A 15,324-nucleotide genomic window follows, 5' to 3' on the forward strand; every position below is an offset into this window, starting at 1 on the left:
CCCACTCCCTTGCCTCCTGCCACAAGTGACCTCCTGGGAAGATAGCCTTCCTGGCAGGTCAGAAGTAGGGGCAACAGCACCAGGAGACGCATGAATGGGGGGGAGCTGGTGGTCAGCTCCTCATGGCCTGGACCATGCAGGGCTCCCCTGGGACCTGTGGAACAGCCCCCTGACTCAGTACTGCGTCGCCCTCCCCGGAGCCACCAACTACGCCCTCATTCCCATTCCTGGCTTCCCAGAACTTCACAAAAGAATTACGAAATCAGCCCTTCATTTCTCCACGTAGCACCTCTAGATTTATTATTGTTGAGCTAATTGTTATCTCGATAATCTATTTTTTGTGTTAATTTTTGAATTATGAGACAACATGCTTCATAGAAAAATTCTCTTACATGTTCCTCGTACATATTCAAAGCTGGAGAAGGCTCTCTCACCTGGCATATTTTGCAGGTTCCAATCTCAGTGTGGCTCTAAGATAAGCTTTCTAAGTACATGTCATGCGTCTTGTCGGTCCTATCAAGACGTTCACTCTGAGAGTTTAAAATGACCTAGAGAGAGAGTAGGTTGAAATCGCTTTAGGGAAATCAGATTAAATGACAAGTTAACCCATTGACAAAATGGCTAGTGAGTATTTACTAATTTACTAAGTGCCCCGTTGATTTGTATGTGTTTGTTTTTTTATTATTTATTTATTATACTTTAAGTTCTAGGGAACATGTGCACAGCGTGCAGGTGTTTTTTAAGTGTTAAGGATCTGCCGTTGCATCCCACAGGATAAATACAAGCAAGGTTCCACGCCAACAGGCATCAAAACACCACATCAGGCACTGCGACTACGTACGATTCTTTTTTTTTTTTTTTGAGATGGAGTCTTGCTCTGTCATCCAGGCTGGAGTGCAGTGGCGCAATCTCGGCTCACTGCAACCTCTGTCTCCTGGGTTCAAACTATTCTCCTGCCGCAGCCTCCTGAGTAGCTGGGACTACATGCACGCGCCACCATGCCCAGCTAGTTTTTGTATTTTTAGTAGAGACGAGGGTCTCACCCTGTTGGGCAGGCTGGTCTCCAACTCCTGACCTCAAATGATCTACCCACCTCGGCCTCCCAAAGTGCTGGGATGACAGGCGTGAGCCGCCGCACCTGGCCTATGTACTGTTGTTGCTTGTCAATTATACCTTTATAAAGCTGGGAGAGAAAAGAAAGTTGATGAGCTTTCACAGAAGACATAAAAATAGCCCCTAAGGGCCCGGTGTGGTAACTCATGCCTGTAAATCCCAGCACTCTGAGAGGCTGAGGTGGGAGGATTGCTGGAGTCCAGGAGTTCAAGACCAGCCTGGACAATACAGTAACATCCCATACCTACAAAAATATCAGCAGGTATGATGGTGCACACGTGTCGTCCCAGCTACTCAGGAGGCTGAGGTGGGAGGATCGCTTGAGCCCAGGAGGTAGGAGTGCCATGAGCTGTGATTGCGTTGCTGCACTCCAGCCTGGGCTACAGAGAGAGACCCCGTCCCAAAAAGAATAAAGCTCCTAAAATCTGAAAAATGCTCAACTCCACTTCTAATCAAAGAAATGCAAACATGGCCGGGCGCGGTGGCTCAAGCCTGTAATCCCAGCACTTTGGGAGGCCGAGACGGGCGGATCACGAGGTCAGAAGATCGAGACCATCCTGGCTAACATGGTGAAACCCCGTCTCTACTAAAAAATACAAAAAACTAGCCGGGTGAGGTGGCGGGCGCCTGTAGTCCCAGCTACTCGGGAGGCTGAGGCAGGAGAATGGCGTAAACCCGGGAGGCGGAGCTTGCAGTGAGCTGAGATCCGGCCACTGCACTCCAGCCCGGGCGACAGAGCGAGACTTCGTCTCAAAAAAAAAAAAAAAAAAAAAAAAAAAAAAGAAATGCAAACATGAATATCTGAAAGACAGCCTTTTAAAGTCTTTTTTTTTTTTTTTTTTTTTGAGACGGAGTCCTGCTCTGTCGCCCAGGCTGCAGTGCGGGGGCCAGATCTCAGCTCACTGCAAGCTCCGCCTCCCGGGTTCACGCCATTCTCCTGCCTCAGCCTCCCGAGTAGCTGGGACTACAGGCGCCGCCACCTCGCCCGGCTAGTTTTTTGTACTTTTTAGTAGAGACGGGGTTTCACCGTGTTAGCCAGGATGGTCTCGATCTCCTGACCTTGTGATCTGCCCGCCTCGGCCTCCCAAAGTGCTGGGATTACAGGCTTGAGCCACCGCGCCCGGCCAATAAAAATGCCTTTTAAAATCTTTTTGGCCTATCATGTTGGCAAAAATAAAGAACTTTTAAACTCATAGTGTTTGAGAATAGGCAGTGGTATCCTTACACAGGACTGATGGAAGTATGAATTGGCTTGCAGCAAAATTTTGCAACATGTTTCCAAAAATCTTAAACGTGCTTCACTTTTGACCTGGATAAACCACTTCTAGGAATTTTTCCTGGCTACCCGACGTGTGACGTGCACATGGCCTGGAAGCTGTGTCACCCACGGCATGAGGGGCCCGGAGGAGGGAGGCATGGCGGGCGGGCAGCAGATGGCTCAGGGCATGCAGGGGGGTGGTGCAGGGCACCCAGGGGCCTGTCCCTCTACTTCCTTCCCTAATCTGAGGTGCCTCTAAAACAGGCACGACCCTGACCAGCCAAAGAGGGTTTGCAGGGAGGAGAGTGCCCTGAACCCATTCGCAGATGGTATTTATGCCTCTCCCAAAGCCCTGCAAAGCCTGAGGGTCTCACTCTGCTGTTTCCGGGCCCTACAGTGCAGGGACGGAGGCTGAGCCTGGCAGCTGCCTCACTAACTCCAATCCTGCCTGCCTAGTGCCAGGCCCGACCCCCACCCCATGCTGCCTGGTACTGCTCTCTGTCAGCTGAGACCCTCATGGGAAGCCAGCAGGTGCAGTCAGTCCCCTGGGCCACACTCCCCTTAAAGGGCAGGGCCGGGCCCCAGCTACAGGCAGAGCCCTACACAGCAAGGCCCCTTTGGGCCTGAGGCTTGTATGTTGAGAGGCTGGCCAGAGGCGCTCCCTGGAGCCATTTGCTCTTCCCACCCGTCCCACGTGGCTCTTGCAAGAATTCTCTGGAAGCTGCTCGAAAGTGAGGCAGAAACCAGGCACACCCACACCAAGGGCTCTGGGCCAGCAGGTAGGGCTGCCTGTGTGTTGACATCCCCAGCTGCCCTTTCAAGTATATTTCAAGTATATTTCGGTTAAAGAAAAGTATCTTGGCCCTTCAAGCTGGGAACTGCTCAGGGCCAATCTGCCTTCCGTTCTATTCAAAGTCATCCCTCTGCTCACTGAGACAGATGCATATTCTGATGGCCTCCTTTGGAAAGACTTATCAGAAACTGAAAATAATGCAACCATTTGTGTCCCACCTACCTGTGACATACCCACAGGTAGGTGAGAGACAGATAGTTGGGAAGCCCCCTTCCTGCTTCGAGTTGTCCCCACCTTTCTGGACGGAACCAATGTACGTCTCACATATATTGACTGATGTCTCTTGTCTCCCTAAAATGCATGAAACCAGGCTGTGCCCGACCACCCTGGGCATGTCATCAGGACTTCCTGAGGCTGTGTCACGGATGCGTGTCCTCAACTTCAGCAAATAAAACTCCTAAAATGATTGAGACTTGTCTCGTCATTTTTTAACAACTAGAAAAACGGGAAGCCACGATTATAGGAAGCTCGTTAACTTATGGAGAATTTTAAAGCAATACCTTGAAAACACATTAAAAAATGAGACACTGAGTCAAGAAAGAATCAAGAAAAGCCATCTCCAAAGTGACGCCCCCTCGGCGGTGGGTGGTGTGGGCTGGAGGTGTTCCTGGGCTACCCATTCTGCCCCCACCCTCCCAGTGGCTGGAATAAGTGTGCACTCCTCCCTGCATCTTAGGCCAGCCCCCTGAGTGGAAAAGGTGGGGCAGCGCTGAGGGTCTTCAGACTCTCCCTCGGGTGCCTGTGTGCTGGACGCTGCCCTCCCGGCTGCTGCTCTGCTAAGATCTGTGTGGCCCTGTCGTCTGGCTGCTGCGCCCAGCTCCGAGGTCCAGCAAGAGATGCAGGGCTCTCTGGCCATGCCCAAAACAGAGGGGGTCAGTAGGTGAGGAAGCAGTGAGTGGAACCAGAAGGGCCAAGGAAGGCAGACCCCCAGCCAGGCAGGGGGTGCCGAGTGGGCTGGGGACACACCAGAGCCACCTGCGACCAGTCCAGTTCCTTCTGAGCCCCAGGGGTGTGGGGGGCCCCACCAGCCTCACACCGGGCCTGGCTTCCCTCCTCAGCTGCCGAGCCCCGCTTCAGGGGCCCTAGAAGCCCGCATACTTTTGCTTGCTGGTGTCTACTCCGATTCTGCAGCCACCCCCTCCCCACCTTTCAAATTCTGAATAACACGAGACAGGGACCTCTCCTGTCAAATGAGCTGGAGTGAGCACAGGGAACTGCTGCCTGAGACCCCTGGACCCCATCGGAATGACTGAGCCGCCCAGGAAGGGGCTCCCGGGGAGTCTGCCTCTTTCACTTTAACTGGACCAAGGGTTCTGGAAACCCTCCCAAACCTGGGAGGATGAGCTCTTGCTAGTCCAGGGCTGTGCCGCCCAGTCACCCCAACGCCAGCCAGCAACCCTGGGGCAGAGGGCTGCAAGCACTTCTGCAAAACCAAAGGAAGTGGCAGCTGAAGTGAAAATGCACGCTCCCCTCCGGGCCCGGCCCCAGGCGGAGGCTTTCCCAGAGAGGCCCTCTGGGCTCCAGGCCTGTATGTTGAGAGCAGAGACTAGCCAGGGGCAGGCGCCAGAGCCACCTTCCCATCCAGCTGGTCCCGTGTGGCCCATGTGGCTCGAGCTGCTGATGTCCAGATCCCGCCACGTGCCTGACCTTTGGGCACCGACAGCCTGGCAAGGATGCCTGGAAAGAGTCAGGGGGCCCAGGAGGAGGCCTGGTGAGAACAACCCAGGGCAGGGCGGCCAGAGAGCTGGGCCCACTGGGACGTCCCAACTCGCTCGCACCGAGGTCCAGCTCCTCACCACGCATGGCCAACCCGGCTTGAGCGTCAGGGGAGCCCTGCACCAGCCCGTCGCTTCTCAGAACACATTCAAGCTTTGTCCGGCATTCCCTGCCGGACAGGTCCACGGCCTCAGGCAGCCCACCGGCCTCTTCTGAGGGCCTTCCTGGACCGGGGTCCGGGGTCCCGCCAGCACCTGCTCACCATCAGTTTGCTGCACCTGCTACTCCTGCCTCGGGGAGCCTCTGCCTCCCCTCGAGGTGAGTGAGCTCAGGATAGGGGCTCAGGGCCCTCTCTTCGGCCAGCCCAGGGGCCCCACCCGCCAGCTGCAGTGTAGTGGTCTATCCCGGCCCGGGGCCAGGGCTGTTTCCTCCACAGAAAGGGGTATGGGTTACGGCAGGCTGCCCACATTTCAGGCACTACTCTTCCCGGGGAGGGTGCAGTGGGGCTCGGGTCCTCTCTCAGCTTCCCCGGGGCTGGGTCTTCAAGTGGAAGGACAAGGCCAGGCAGAGGTTTCCTGTGTTGTTCCACTCAGGAAGCAGGCACCACCCTCCTGGGGTGAGGGGAGCTCTGCCTGGGCTGTGCGTGGAGACTGCCCTTCCTCTCATCGCCCCAGCTGTCTGGACCACCGGTGGGGCTCCTCTCAGCTGTGGGATGGGTGGGAGTGACCAAGCCCTGTGGGAAAGGTGCCCAGTGCAGACTTTCACTCCTGAAATGGCAGCAAGGTGCCCCCAGCCCGCCGGAGGCTCGGGTAGGGGACAGCATGCTCACAGCACCAGCAGTGCCAGCCTGGCCTGGTGGACTCTGGGGAACTCTGTTTTTGGTCTGCTCTGAGGGACTGTGACGGGCTGAAGCCCCCTTATCACCGTCCAACTCCACCTGGATTCAGAGCAGCATGGCCAGACATGATGGCCATGGTGAGGTCCCTCGGATGACTCCAGCCACGAAGCCACAGTGTGGGTGGGCCCAGGTCAGCCTGACCCTCCGGTCCACCCACCCCTGAGCTCCAGCTGCATCTCTCACCCCTGCTGGCCCTGGACCCCATGCCTCCACCTCCCCTCAGCAAATGACCAAGCCCCTCATCTCCCAGCCTCCATGCTGGGCAAATGTGTCACTGTTCAGCTCCATCTTCAAGCCACACCTTGGCAGCCCACTGAGGCCAGCCCTCCACTGCTCTCTGGATTTCTCTCTCCAGTGTCCAACCTGCCTTTCTCCTGCTCCCAGTGTGCGGGCTCCGAGGCTGCTCTGCCTCGCACTTTCCGTGCTTCCTCCGTGAACCCATGTTCATTCTTTCTTTTTTTCTTTTCTTTTCTTTTTTTTTTTTTTTTTTTTTTTTTTTTTTTGAGACGGAGTCTCGCTCTGTCGCCTAGGCTGGAGCGCAGTGGCCGGATCTCAGCTCACTGCAAGCTCCGCCTCCCGGGTTCACGCCATTCTCCTGCCTCAGCCTCCCGAGTAGCTGGGACTACAGGTGCCCACCACCTCGCCCGGCTAGGTTTTTGTATTTTTTAGTAGAGACGGGGTTTCACAGTGTTAGCTAGGATGGTCTCGATCTCCTGACCTCGTGATCCGCCCGTCTCGGCCTCCCAAAGTGCTGGGATTACAGGCTTGAGCCACCGCACCCGGCCTTTTTTTTTTTTTTTTTTTTTTGAGATGGAGTCTTGCTCTGCCACCCAGGCTGGAGTAAAGTGGCATGATCTCGGCTCACTGAAGCCTCTACCTCCCAGGTTCAAGCAATTCTCCCGCCTCAGCCTCCCGAGTGGCTGGGACTACAGGCACACCACCATGTTCAGCTAATTTTTTTGTATTTTTAATAGAAATGGGGTTTCGCCATGTTGCCTAGGCAGGTCTCGAACTCCTGGGCTCAAGTGATCCTCCTGCCTCAGCCTCCCAAAGTGCTGGGATTACAGGTGTGAGCCACCACGCCCAGCTTTTTTTTTTCTTTAACTACTATTAAAATTGTTCTCTCTCTCTCTCCCTCACCTTCTCCCTCTCTCTCTCTCTCACTTTATTTATTTGTTTGTTTGTTTATTTATTTATTTTGGAGAAAAGATCTCACTCCCTCATCCAGGCTGGAGTATAGTGGCAAAATCTCTGCTCAGCGAAACCTCCACCTCCTGGGCTCAAATCATCCTCCCTTCTGAGTAACTGGGACTACAGGCACCTGCTACCACGCCCAGTTAATCTACAGGCACCTGCTGCCACGCCCAGTTAATGTTTGTATTTTTATTCGTAGAGACCTGGTTTCGCTATGTTGCCCAGGCTGGTCTGGAACTCCTGGGCTCAAGAAATCCGCCCACCTCAGCCTCCCAAAGTGCTGGGATTACAGGCGTGAGCTACCACACCCGGCCAATGAATCCATTTTCCAGATTAGAGAAGCGCCACATGCTGCTGGGATGGACATTCCAATAACAGGATCTAGCGTGACCTCACCCAGCCACTGTCCCTGGAGCTCTCTGGCCTGCAGTGGCTGTGCTCCTCCAGTCTTTTAAAATCTATTTTGTAACATTTTTTCTTTTTTTTGAGGTGGAGTTTCGCTCTCGTTGCCCAGGCTGGAGTACAATGGTGCGATCTTGGCTCACTATAACCTCCGCCTCCCGAGTTCAAGTGATTCTCCTGCCTCAGCCTCCCAAGTAGCTGGGATTACAGGTGCCCGCCACCACGCCTGGCTAATTTTTTGTATTTTTAATAGAGACGGGGTTTCACCATATTGGTCAGGATGGTCTTGAACTCCTGACCTCAGCTGATCCGTCCCCCTCGGCCTCCCAAAGTGCTGGGATTACAGGCATGAGCCACCACACGCCCGGCCTATTTTGTAACTTTTATTATGAAACTTTTCAGACAGACACAAAAGGACAGAGAAGGAGCCCTGACCCTGCCATGTGCAGGGAGCAGTTCCTCATTCCACCCTGTGTGCCAAAAACAGCTCCTCAGGCTGCTGAGGTCTGTCTTGTGGGTCACCATTTCTTTCTTTCTTCCTTCCTTCCTTCCTTCCTTCCTTCCTTCCTTCCTTCCTTCCTTCCTTCCTTCCTTCCTTCCTTCCTTCCTTCCTTCCTTCCTTTCCTTCCTTCCTTCTCTCTTTCTCTCTTTCTCTCTTTCTCTCTTTCTTTTTTGAGATGGAGTTTCGCTCCCGTTTCCCAGGCTGGAGTGCAATGGCACGATCTCGGCTCACCGCAACCTCTGCCTCCTGGGTTCAAGCGATTCTCCTGTCTCAGCCTCCCAAGTAGCTGGGATTACAGGCATGTGCCACCATACCGGGCTAATTTTATATTTTTAGTAGAGACGGGGTTTCACCATATTGGTTACGCTGGTCTTGAACTCCTGACCTCATGTGATCCACCCGCCTCAGCCTACCAAAGTGCTGGGATTACAGGCGTGAGCCACTGCACCTGGCTGGATTGCCTGTAATTTCTAAGCTGTTTCACGGTTGCTGGCCATTTCTAGCCATTTCCGTCTTTCACTGTGACCTCGTTTCTGCCGTCACATTTGAGACAAACCCTAGGGAGGGAAATGTTGAGTCACGGGCTCCACCACGCCCGTCCAAATCCCAGAGTCAACTTTCTTATTTTTCCCAATTTGACAGATTCTCTTTTTTTGAGACGGAGGTTTGCTTTTATTGCCCAGGCTGGAGTGCAATGGCCCATCTGGCTCACTGCAAGCTCCTCCTCCCGGGTTCAAATTCTCCCGCCTCAGCCTCCCGAGTAGCTGGGATTACAGATGTGTGTCACCACGCCCAGCTAATTTTTGTATTTTTAGTAGGGACGGGATTTCAACATGTTGGTCAGGCTGGTCTCGAACTCCTGACCTCAAATGATCCACCCACCTTGGCCTCCCAAAGTGCTGGGATTACAAGCGTGGGCCACCGCACCTGGCCCTAGTTTGATAGATATTTTTAATGTATCTTTCAGAGACACATTTGCGTTTATTTGACTGCTGGTGAGGTGAGTCTTTCAGGCATTCTGAGTTCTTATCTTATCCCATCTCATCTTATCTTATCCCTATTCTTATCTTTCTTTTCTTGCTTTTTTTTTTTTTTTTTTTTTTTTTTTTGAGACGAGTCTCGTTCTGTCACCCAGGTAGGAGTGCAATGGCACGATCTCGGCTCACTGCAACCTCCGTCTCCAGGGCTCAAGCAATTCTCCTGCCCTGGCCTCCTGAGTAGCTGGGATTCCAGGCGTGTGCAACCACGCCTGGCTAATTTTTGTATTTTTAGTAGAGATGGGGTTTCACCACGTTGGTCGGGCTGGTCTCGAACTCCTGACCTCAGGTAATTCGCCTGCCTCGGCCTCCCAAAGTGCTGCGATTACAGGTGTGAGCCCCTGTGCCCAGCCCCTATCCTCAACTCCTTCCAGGAGCCTCTGCCCTCCCACCTAGGCCTGGCCAATCTTCTGAAACATCATTTTGTGCTCAGCCCAACTGGCCAGTCTTCAGCGGTCAGTCCCAGCCCCTTGCAGCGGTGCAGACCCATGTCATGCACTTGACAGAATGTATGGCCCCCCTGCTGTACCCGGTGTGCCAGATACCAACCCAGAGGCCGGTGACCTGCCCAGACCCAGGATCTTGTCACGTGACTGGGCCAACTGCCACTCACCCCAGCACAGGCCCCACTGCCCTGCTTCTCCCTCTGTGTAACCCCACAAGCAGCACAGGCCCCACAGAGAGAAGCCTGACCCTTCAGTACCCCCCACCAATCATGGAAGCAAGTGGCCAAGGAGAGATTCCAGGGACAAGTCCAGCCCCCTGACTCACCACCATCTGGCCCAGTAGCCAGGGAAGCCTTTTCCAGAAGAAAGTCTCCAGGAAGGTGGCGGTGACAAAGGTACAACGGAAGCTATTGTCCCTCTCCCCCAAATCCTCTACCCCCATCACATCTGTGGTCACTGGGGGTCCTGGGTTATCTCTTGGGAGGGACCCCAGATTAAGAACCCTCAACAAAGCCTCCATTTTTACCAACCTTTGCCTTCAGATCCCCCTCTGCCCCCCTCCAGCTCCCAGCCCCCAGCCCCATCCCAGGGCCTGAGCCCCCAGGCCCACTCCCCAATGCGCAGAGCCCAGCTACTTACCCAGGGCCCTGCCTGTGCGGCTGTCCTTCCACCCCTCCCTGCAGTCCTAGCTGAGGTTTCAGGAAGTAGCAGGGGTCCAATTATGTTCTCTCTAGAACTCCCCTAACCACAAACAGGGCTGAGCTTGGGGTTAGCCAACCCGGGCTGGGGTATCTCACTGGTGATGACAGTGTGGTCTCGTCATCTTCCTGCGGGTGGGAGTGGCAGGAAACCCCAGACTTACCTCTGTTGGCAATAACAGCACCAGAGCCAGGCTCCACTCACTCAGGAGCTCCCAGGCAGGGGCTAGGGCCTGGCACAGCACGGCGGCTGAACGTGTGTCCCCAGACAGGCAAGGCAGGACACGTGGCAGGGAGGGGCCCTGGAAAGACAAAATCCAGCTCCTCTGCAGCTCAGGTCTGGTGTTGCCAGCTCGGGCCAGGCAAGCATGGAGCAGGGTGACTTTCCAGAGGCTGTGTCCTCCCAGTAGTCCCTGTCCGGGGTGCCAGGTGTGGAGAGGCCAAGTGTGCCCACTGCAGCCCCAGGACCAGGATGGCACCTGCATGTCCTGGAAGGCTCAGCACAGCCACTGCACACGAGCACCCTCATCTCCCCGCCTCCCCTTCCTGGGGCAGGGCCATGTGGGAAGAACAGCCGACTGCACACTCCACATTCCTCCCCTAGCCCTACCTCAACCCCTCCTGCATCCAGAACCAAGCCTGGCCTGGCCCAGGGGCCCTGCGGAGGGGTTTCTCTGTGAGGGGCCCTGTGGGAACTGCAGGGTGGGCAGGCAGAGTGGCCTGGGATGGTCCCCCTCACTGTGAGGCTCCTGGCCCTGGTGGGCCCGATTTCCTTAGAAAATGCCAGCTGGAGGCCGGGCGCGGTGGCTCAAGCCTGTAATCCCAGCACTTTGGGAGGCCAAGACGGGCGGATCACGAGGTCAGGAGATCGAGACCATCCTGGCTAACACGGTGAAACCCCGTCTCTACCAAAAAATACAAAAAACTAGCCGGGCGAGGTGGCGGGCGCCTGTAGTCCCAGCTACTCGGGAGGCTGAGACAGGAGAATGGCGTGAACCTGGGAGGCGGAGCTTGCAGCGAGCTGAGATCTGGCCACTGCACTCCAGCCTGGGCGACAGAGCGAGACTCCGTCTCAAAAAAAAAAAAAAAAAAAGAAAAGAAAATGCCAGCTGGCTGTGGACAGCACCCACAACCCCACTCACCTCCAAGCTGCTTCTGGGTTTCAGGGCACAGACCCCCCCACCAGGTGCCCACTCCCGAGCCTGCCAAGCTCCATCCAAACCAGGCTCTTTCAGCAGAGGGGACAGGGCTGGGCTGGGGGAAACAGCTGGGGACCACAAATGTCTCCAAGCGACACTGCCCAGCACTGCAGCAGGGACGGTCATTGAGTCAAGACAGCCACCGTCCTGGTTGGGTGTGCCCACGGCCAGGAGAGTCCGGTGGAGGCTGAGCCCCCAGTCTGCACTTTCCGCCAGACACATGGATCACAGCTGCCCCCTGCTGCAGGGCCGCATGTCTGGAGGCTGCCTCTGAACAGCGATTTCAGAGGGTTTTGTGTGGGTGGCAGTGGAATCCCTGGAAAGCTGGGCTTTGCCACTGCCCTGGCAGGGAGGTGCAGGTCTCAGGGCAGGTTCTACCTTGGCTTTCCAGAAACACTAGCCCAGGGGTCTGTGATCGTCTAGGGGATCTGGTGTCTCCACAGGCCGCTGCTCACGGGGTCACTGGCCTCCCGGGTCTTTGGGCCAGGGCAGCCCCACCCTCGGAGCAGCAATAGGCAGAGCCCACATCAGGCCAGCGGGGGTGATGGCCAGGGATAGCTGTGGGTTCCTGTCGGTGGCCCCAGCAGCTCCCTGGGACCTCCCTCCTCCTGCGCCCCACTGGGTGGTCTGTCATGTTCACCGGGGCTCCTCTGCACCCCCAGCTGAGGGGTCCAGGAGTGGCACCCGGACCTAGCTCAGACCCTTGTCACCCTCCATGCCTTCTGGCCTTTGCCAGGCAGTCCGGGAATAGCTGATTCAAGTGAGGTCAGCAGAATCCTCTCTTTGGGTCCTTCACTGGGTTCTGGGAAAGGAACGTTGGGCCTCTTGGGTGGCAGGAGCTGTGGGCATGAGCTGGGGGGTTGGCAGCTGTGTACCAGCTTCCCTGCCCCTGCCAAGTGGAGAAGCCAGGCTGGGGTGTAGGACAAGCAGGAGCCTGGGGGTGTGGACCAGCCCTGCTTCTTCCTACCAGGCCTCCAGGACCAGTGGGGGCTGCCCCAGGCCGTGCAGCACCTGGGGTGTTGTCTCTGAGAAGCCCGTCAGGGAGCTGGCTCTCCCTGCTCTGACCCCGGCAAAGCGATTCATACCCAGAGAACCCCTCACCAACAGGAGAGCAGGTTTCAGACAGGAAGTCACCAGAACAGCCCACGGCTGAGTCACGCACCAGAACAGCTCCCTGCGGCCCAGACACAGCAGTGGTGAGGTCCAAGCTGCAGACACAGGGCGCAACTTCACATCCTGATGTGTGCATCAGAAACCACCCTGCTGTCCAGTGGGTTCATCAGCCTTTCTCCTGGCCCATCTGGACCCTCCAGAAGCCAAAGCTGGTGATTTGCTAACTTGTCCAGTCAGTCTGGGACGGCCTGGGCCCAGGGGAGACAAGGCCAGGAATAAGGGAGGGGAGGGTCAGAGCAAGAAATGTCCAGGGGGCAAAGTTGGAAAGAGCTGGGAGGATGGGACGAGGGACCCGAAGAGCCCCTGTGCATGGGGCCAGTGTGGCCTGCTCCACCTCCCAGGTAGCCACAGGGCCTTGCTTTTGTCTGGCACTAAAACCCCCTGAACAGCCAGCTCTGGCCTTCCCCACCTGGTGGGTGTGGAGCAGAAGTTCCCAAGGGCTACCTTGCATGTGGTGTGCGGCTGTCTCCCAAGCCAGGTGTGACCACACCGTGTGGGCCTGCGGGGCTGATCCTCTGGTGATGGTAGCGGGGGTGGTGGTGGGGTCTTTGCTCTGTAACTGTAGAGAGACAGTGGCCGGAAGGCTAGGCTTTGAGAGTGGGGGCCCCAGGCCTCCCAGCTTCCCAGGACAACAGGTGTGGCGGGCAGATGCCCAGATCCTAAGGAGGATGGCCCTAGGGAAGGCTCAGGCACTGGGGGTGGTGACCATGCGGTGGCCCTCAGGATGTTGGCCTGGGATTGGGGGCCAGGCCTGGCACAGGCAGACCCCTCCCGGTCAAACGCCCGGTGGCTCCTTTAGATTTATGAAGCGTGTTCCATGGGCCACACTGGCACCAGGCCAGGGGGGCCCCGCCACATGCCCCGCTTCAAGTCACTCTCAGTCTAGGGGCACATTAGAAGGCAAAGCAAACACCAGAATGCAGCGTGGACTGGAAGGTCATGGCAGGGACTTCCCCGAGCCCTGAGACGCTGGCTGGCCTCAGCCATGCACTGGAGGACACCTGGGCTTCTCTGGAGGATAAGGAGTTGTAGAGTTTCGCTCTTGTCGCCCAGGCTGGAGTACAATGGCGCAATCTCAGCTCACTGCAACCTCTGCCTGCCAGGTTCAAGCGATTCTCTTGCCTCAGCTTCCCACGTAGCTGGGATTACATGCACACACCACCACGCCCAGCTAAGTTTTGTATTTTTTTTTTTTTTTTGAGGCGGAGTCTCGCTCTGTCGCCCAGGCTGGAGTGCAGTGGCCAGATCTCAGCTCACTGCAAGCTCCGCCTCCCGGGTTTACGCCATTCTCCTGCCTCAGCCTCCCGAGTAGCTGGGACTACAGGCGCCTGCCACCTCGCCTGGCTAGTTTTTTGTATTTTTTAGTAGAGACAGGGTTTCACTGTGTTAGCCAGGATGGTCTCGATCTCCTAACCTCGTGATCCGCCCGTCTTGGCCTCCCAAAGTGCTGGGATTACAGGCTTGAGCCACCTGCGCCCGGCCAAGTTTTGTATTTTTAGTAGAGACGGGGTTTCACCATGTTGGTCAGGCTGGTCTTGAACTCCTGACCTCAGGTGATCTGCCCGCCTCAGCCTCCCGAAGTGCTGGGACAATGTGTGGCCCCTAGTCATTGTTCTCGATGATGCTCAAATTGTCCCAGATTTGACAAGTCACCCCCTCTGCCTCTGTGCTGACGATTCTAGGGCAAATCCCGTGTGTCAGTTTCCAGTCACGGAGCCCCCTGCATCAGGCGTGTCTGTGTATTCACACCTCACCGGACCCCTCTGCTCGGATGGTGACTCCATCCCTCAGAAGAAGTCTTCCTGGCCTTTTCTGACTCCTTGCTCACTCCCTTGGAGGAGGGCTCTGTCCTGGCCTCTCCCACCCCTGGGTGTTGGTGATGCAAGCCGGGGGTGCGGACCAGATGACAGGCCAAGCAGGAAGAGGAAAGGCAGAAGTGTCCTGGGGTTTCTGTGGGGGGACAGCTGCTCTGGTGAGAAGGCGAGAGGCCCCAGGTTTAAGCCAGGGAAGGGATTTTTAGGGAAGTTTTGAAGAGGGCCTCCCCGAGACAGAAGAGGCAGGGGAAGATAGGGGCTTTTGAGAAGTGTCAATCCAAGAACTGGATAATTCTGAAACTCCTTGTTGCCAACGCCTGTTCCTTTGACCAGGGCATGCCCCCAGTGTGCATCATGGTTTCAACAGTCATAGTGTGTCCTAGTGAGGCCCAGGACAGGCTGCCTGTGGCCCCAGAAACCCCAGGCGACTCTGCCTCACCCACCTAATCCACAGGGTTTCCTTTTTCTCAGGGCTGGCACGACAGCCCCACAACCACGGGAAGCCCCCAGCCTTACCTCATGGTCCCAGGTGGCAACTGAGCTCCAGCTTTCACATCTGTGTTCCAGGAATGAGCCAGAAGCAAAGGAGACCAGGGCACAACCCGTCCCCTGTGTGGAGACTTCCCAGAATTCTCACCCAGTTCACCTGCTCCATCTTCCCTCCTTCCTGGGCCCAGTGTAGTCTTGTGATCACACCTGGCAGCAGGGGAGGCTGGGAAATGTAGTCTTTGATGTCGCTGTGCCAGCTGATTCTGGATGCTGTTCTGAGCAGGAAGGGGGCGCGGAACTGGGGACATGTGCTGCAATGCCAGCTTTTCCTTCCCTCCCTCCCTCCCTCCCTCCCTCCCTCCCTCCCTCCCTTCCTTCCTTCCTTTTTTTTGAGATAGAGTCTCCCTCTGTCGCCCAGGCTGGAGTGCAGTGGAGCGATCTCTGCTCAACGCAAGCTCTGCCTCCCGGATTCACTCCACTGTCCTGCCTCAGCCTCCTGAGTAGCTGGGACTACAGGCACCCACCACCTCGC

At 56.2% G+C, this 15,324-nt stretch overlaps 1 protein-coding gene across 7 annotated transcripts in view; it reads right to left on the minus strand.

Moving 5' to 3' along the window:
- GPR132 (G protein-coupled receptor 132) overlaps positions 1-10,223 on the minus strand; it is a 54,276-nt gene extending 44,053 nt beyond the window's left edge. For 5 of the 7 annotated variants that reach the window (XR_004057285.1, XR_004057286.1, XR_004057284.1 and 2 more), the window contains exons 1-2: positions 10,059-10,187; positions 435-548 (exon numbers count right to left, since the gene is read on the minus strand). Coding sequence is in view for 1 of the 7 variants with exons in the window: in XM_010376921.2 (XP_010375223.1) it covers positions 435-441 (7 nt within the window). In the remaining 6 variants the exon portion in view is untranslated. Of the gene's footprint in view, positions 1-434; positions 549-10,058 lie in introns of all 7 variants that reach the window. The other 2 variants (XM_010376921.2, XM_010376922.2) reach the window with 2 other exon arrangements.
- Positions 10,224-15,324: the final 5,101 nt, after the last annotated feature.

Source organism: Rhinopithecus roxellana, chromosome 5 (genome assembly GCF_007565055.1).
Source record: "Rhinopithecus roxellana isolate Shanxi Qingling chromosome 5, ASM756505v1, whole genome shotgun sequence".
NCBI classification, from domain to species: domain Eukaryota; kingdom Metazoa; phylum Chordata; class Mammalia; order Primates; family Cercopithecidae; genus Rhinopithecus; species Rhinopithecus roxellana.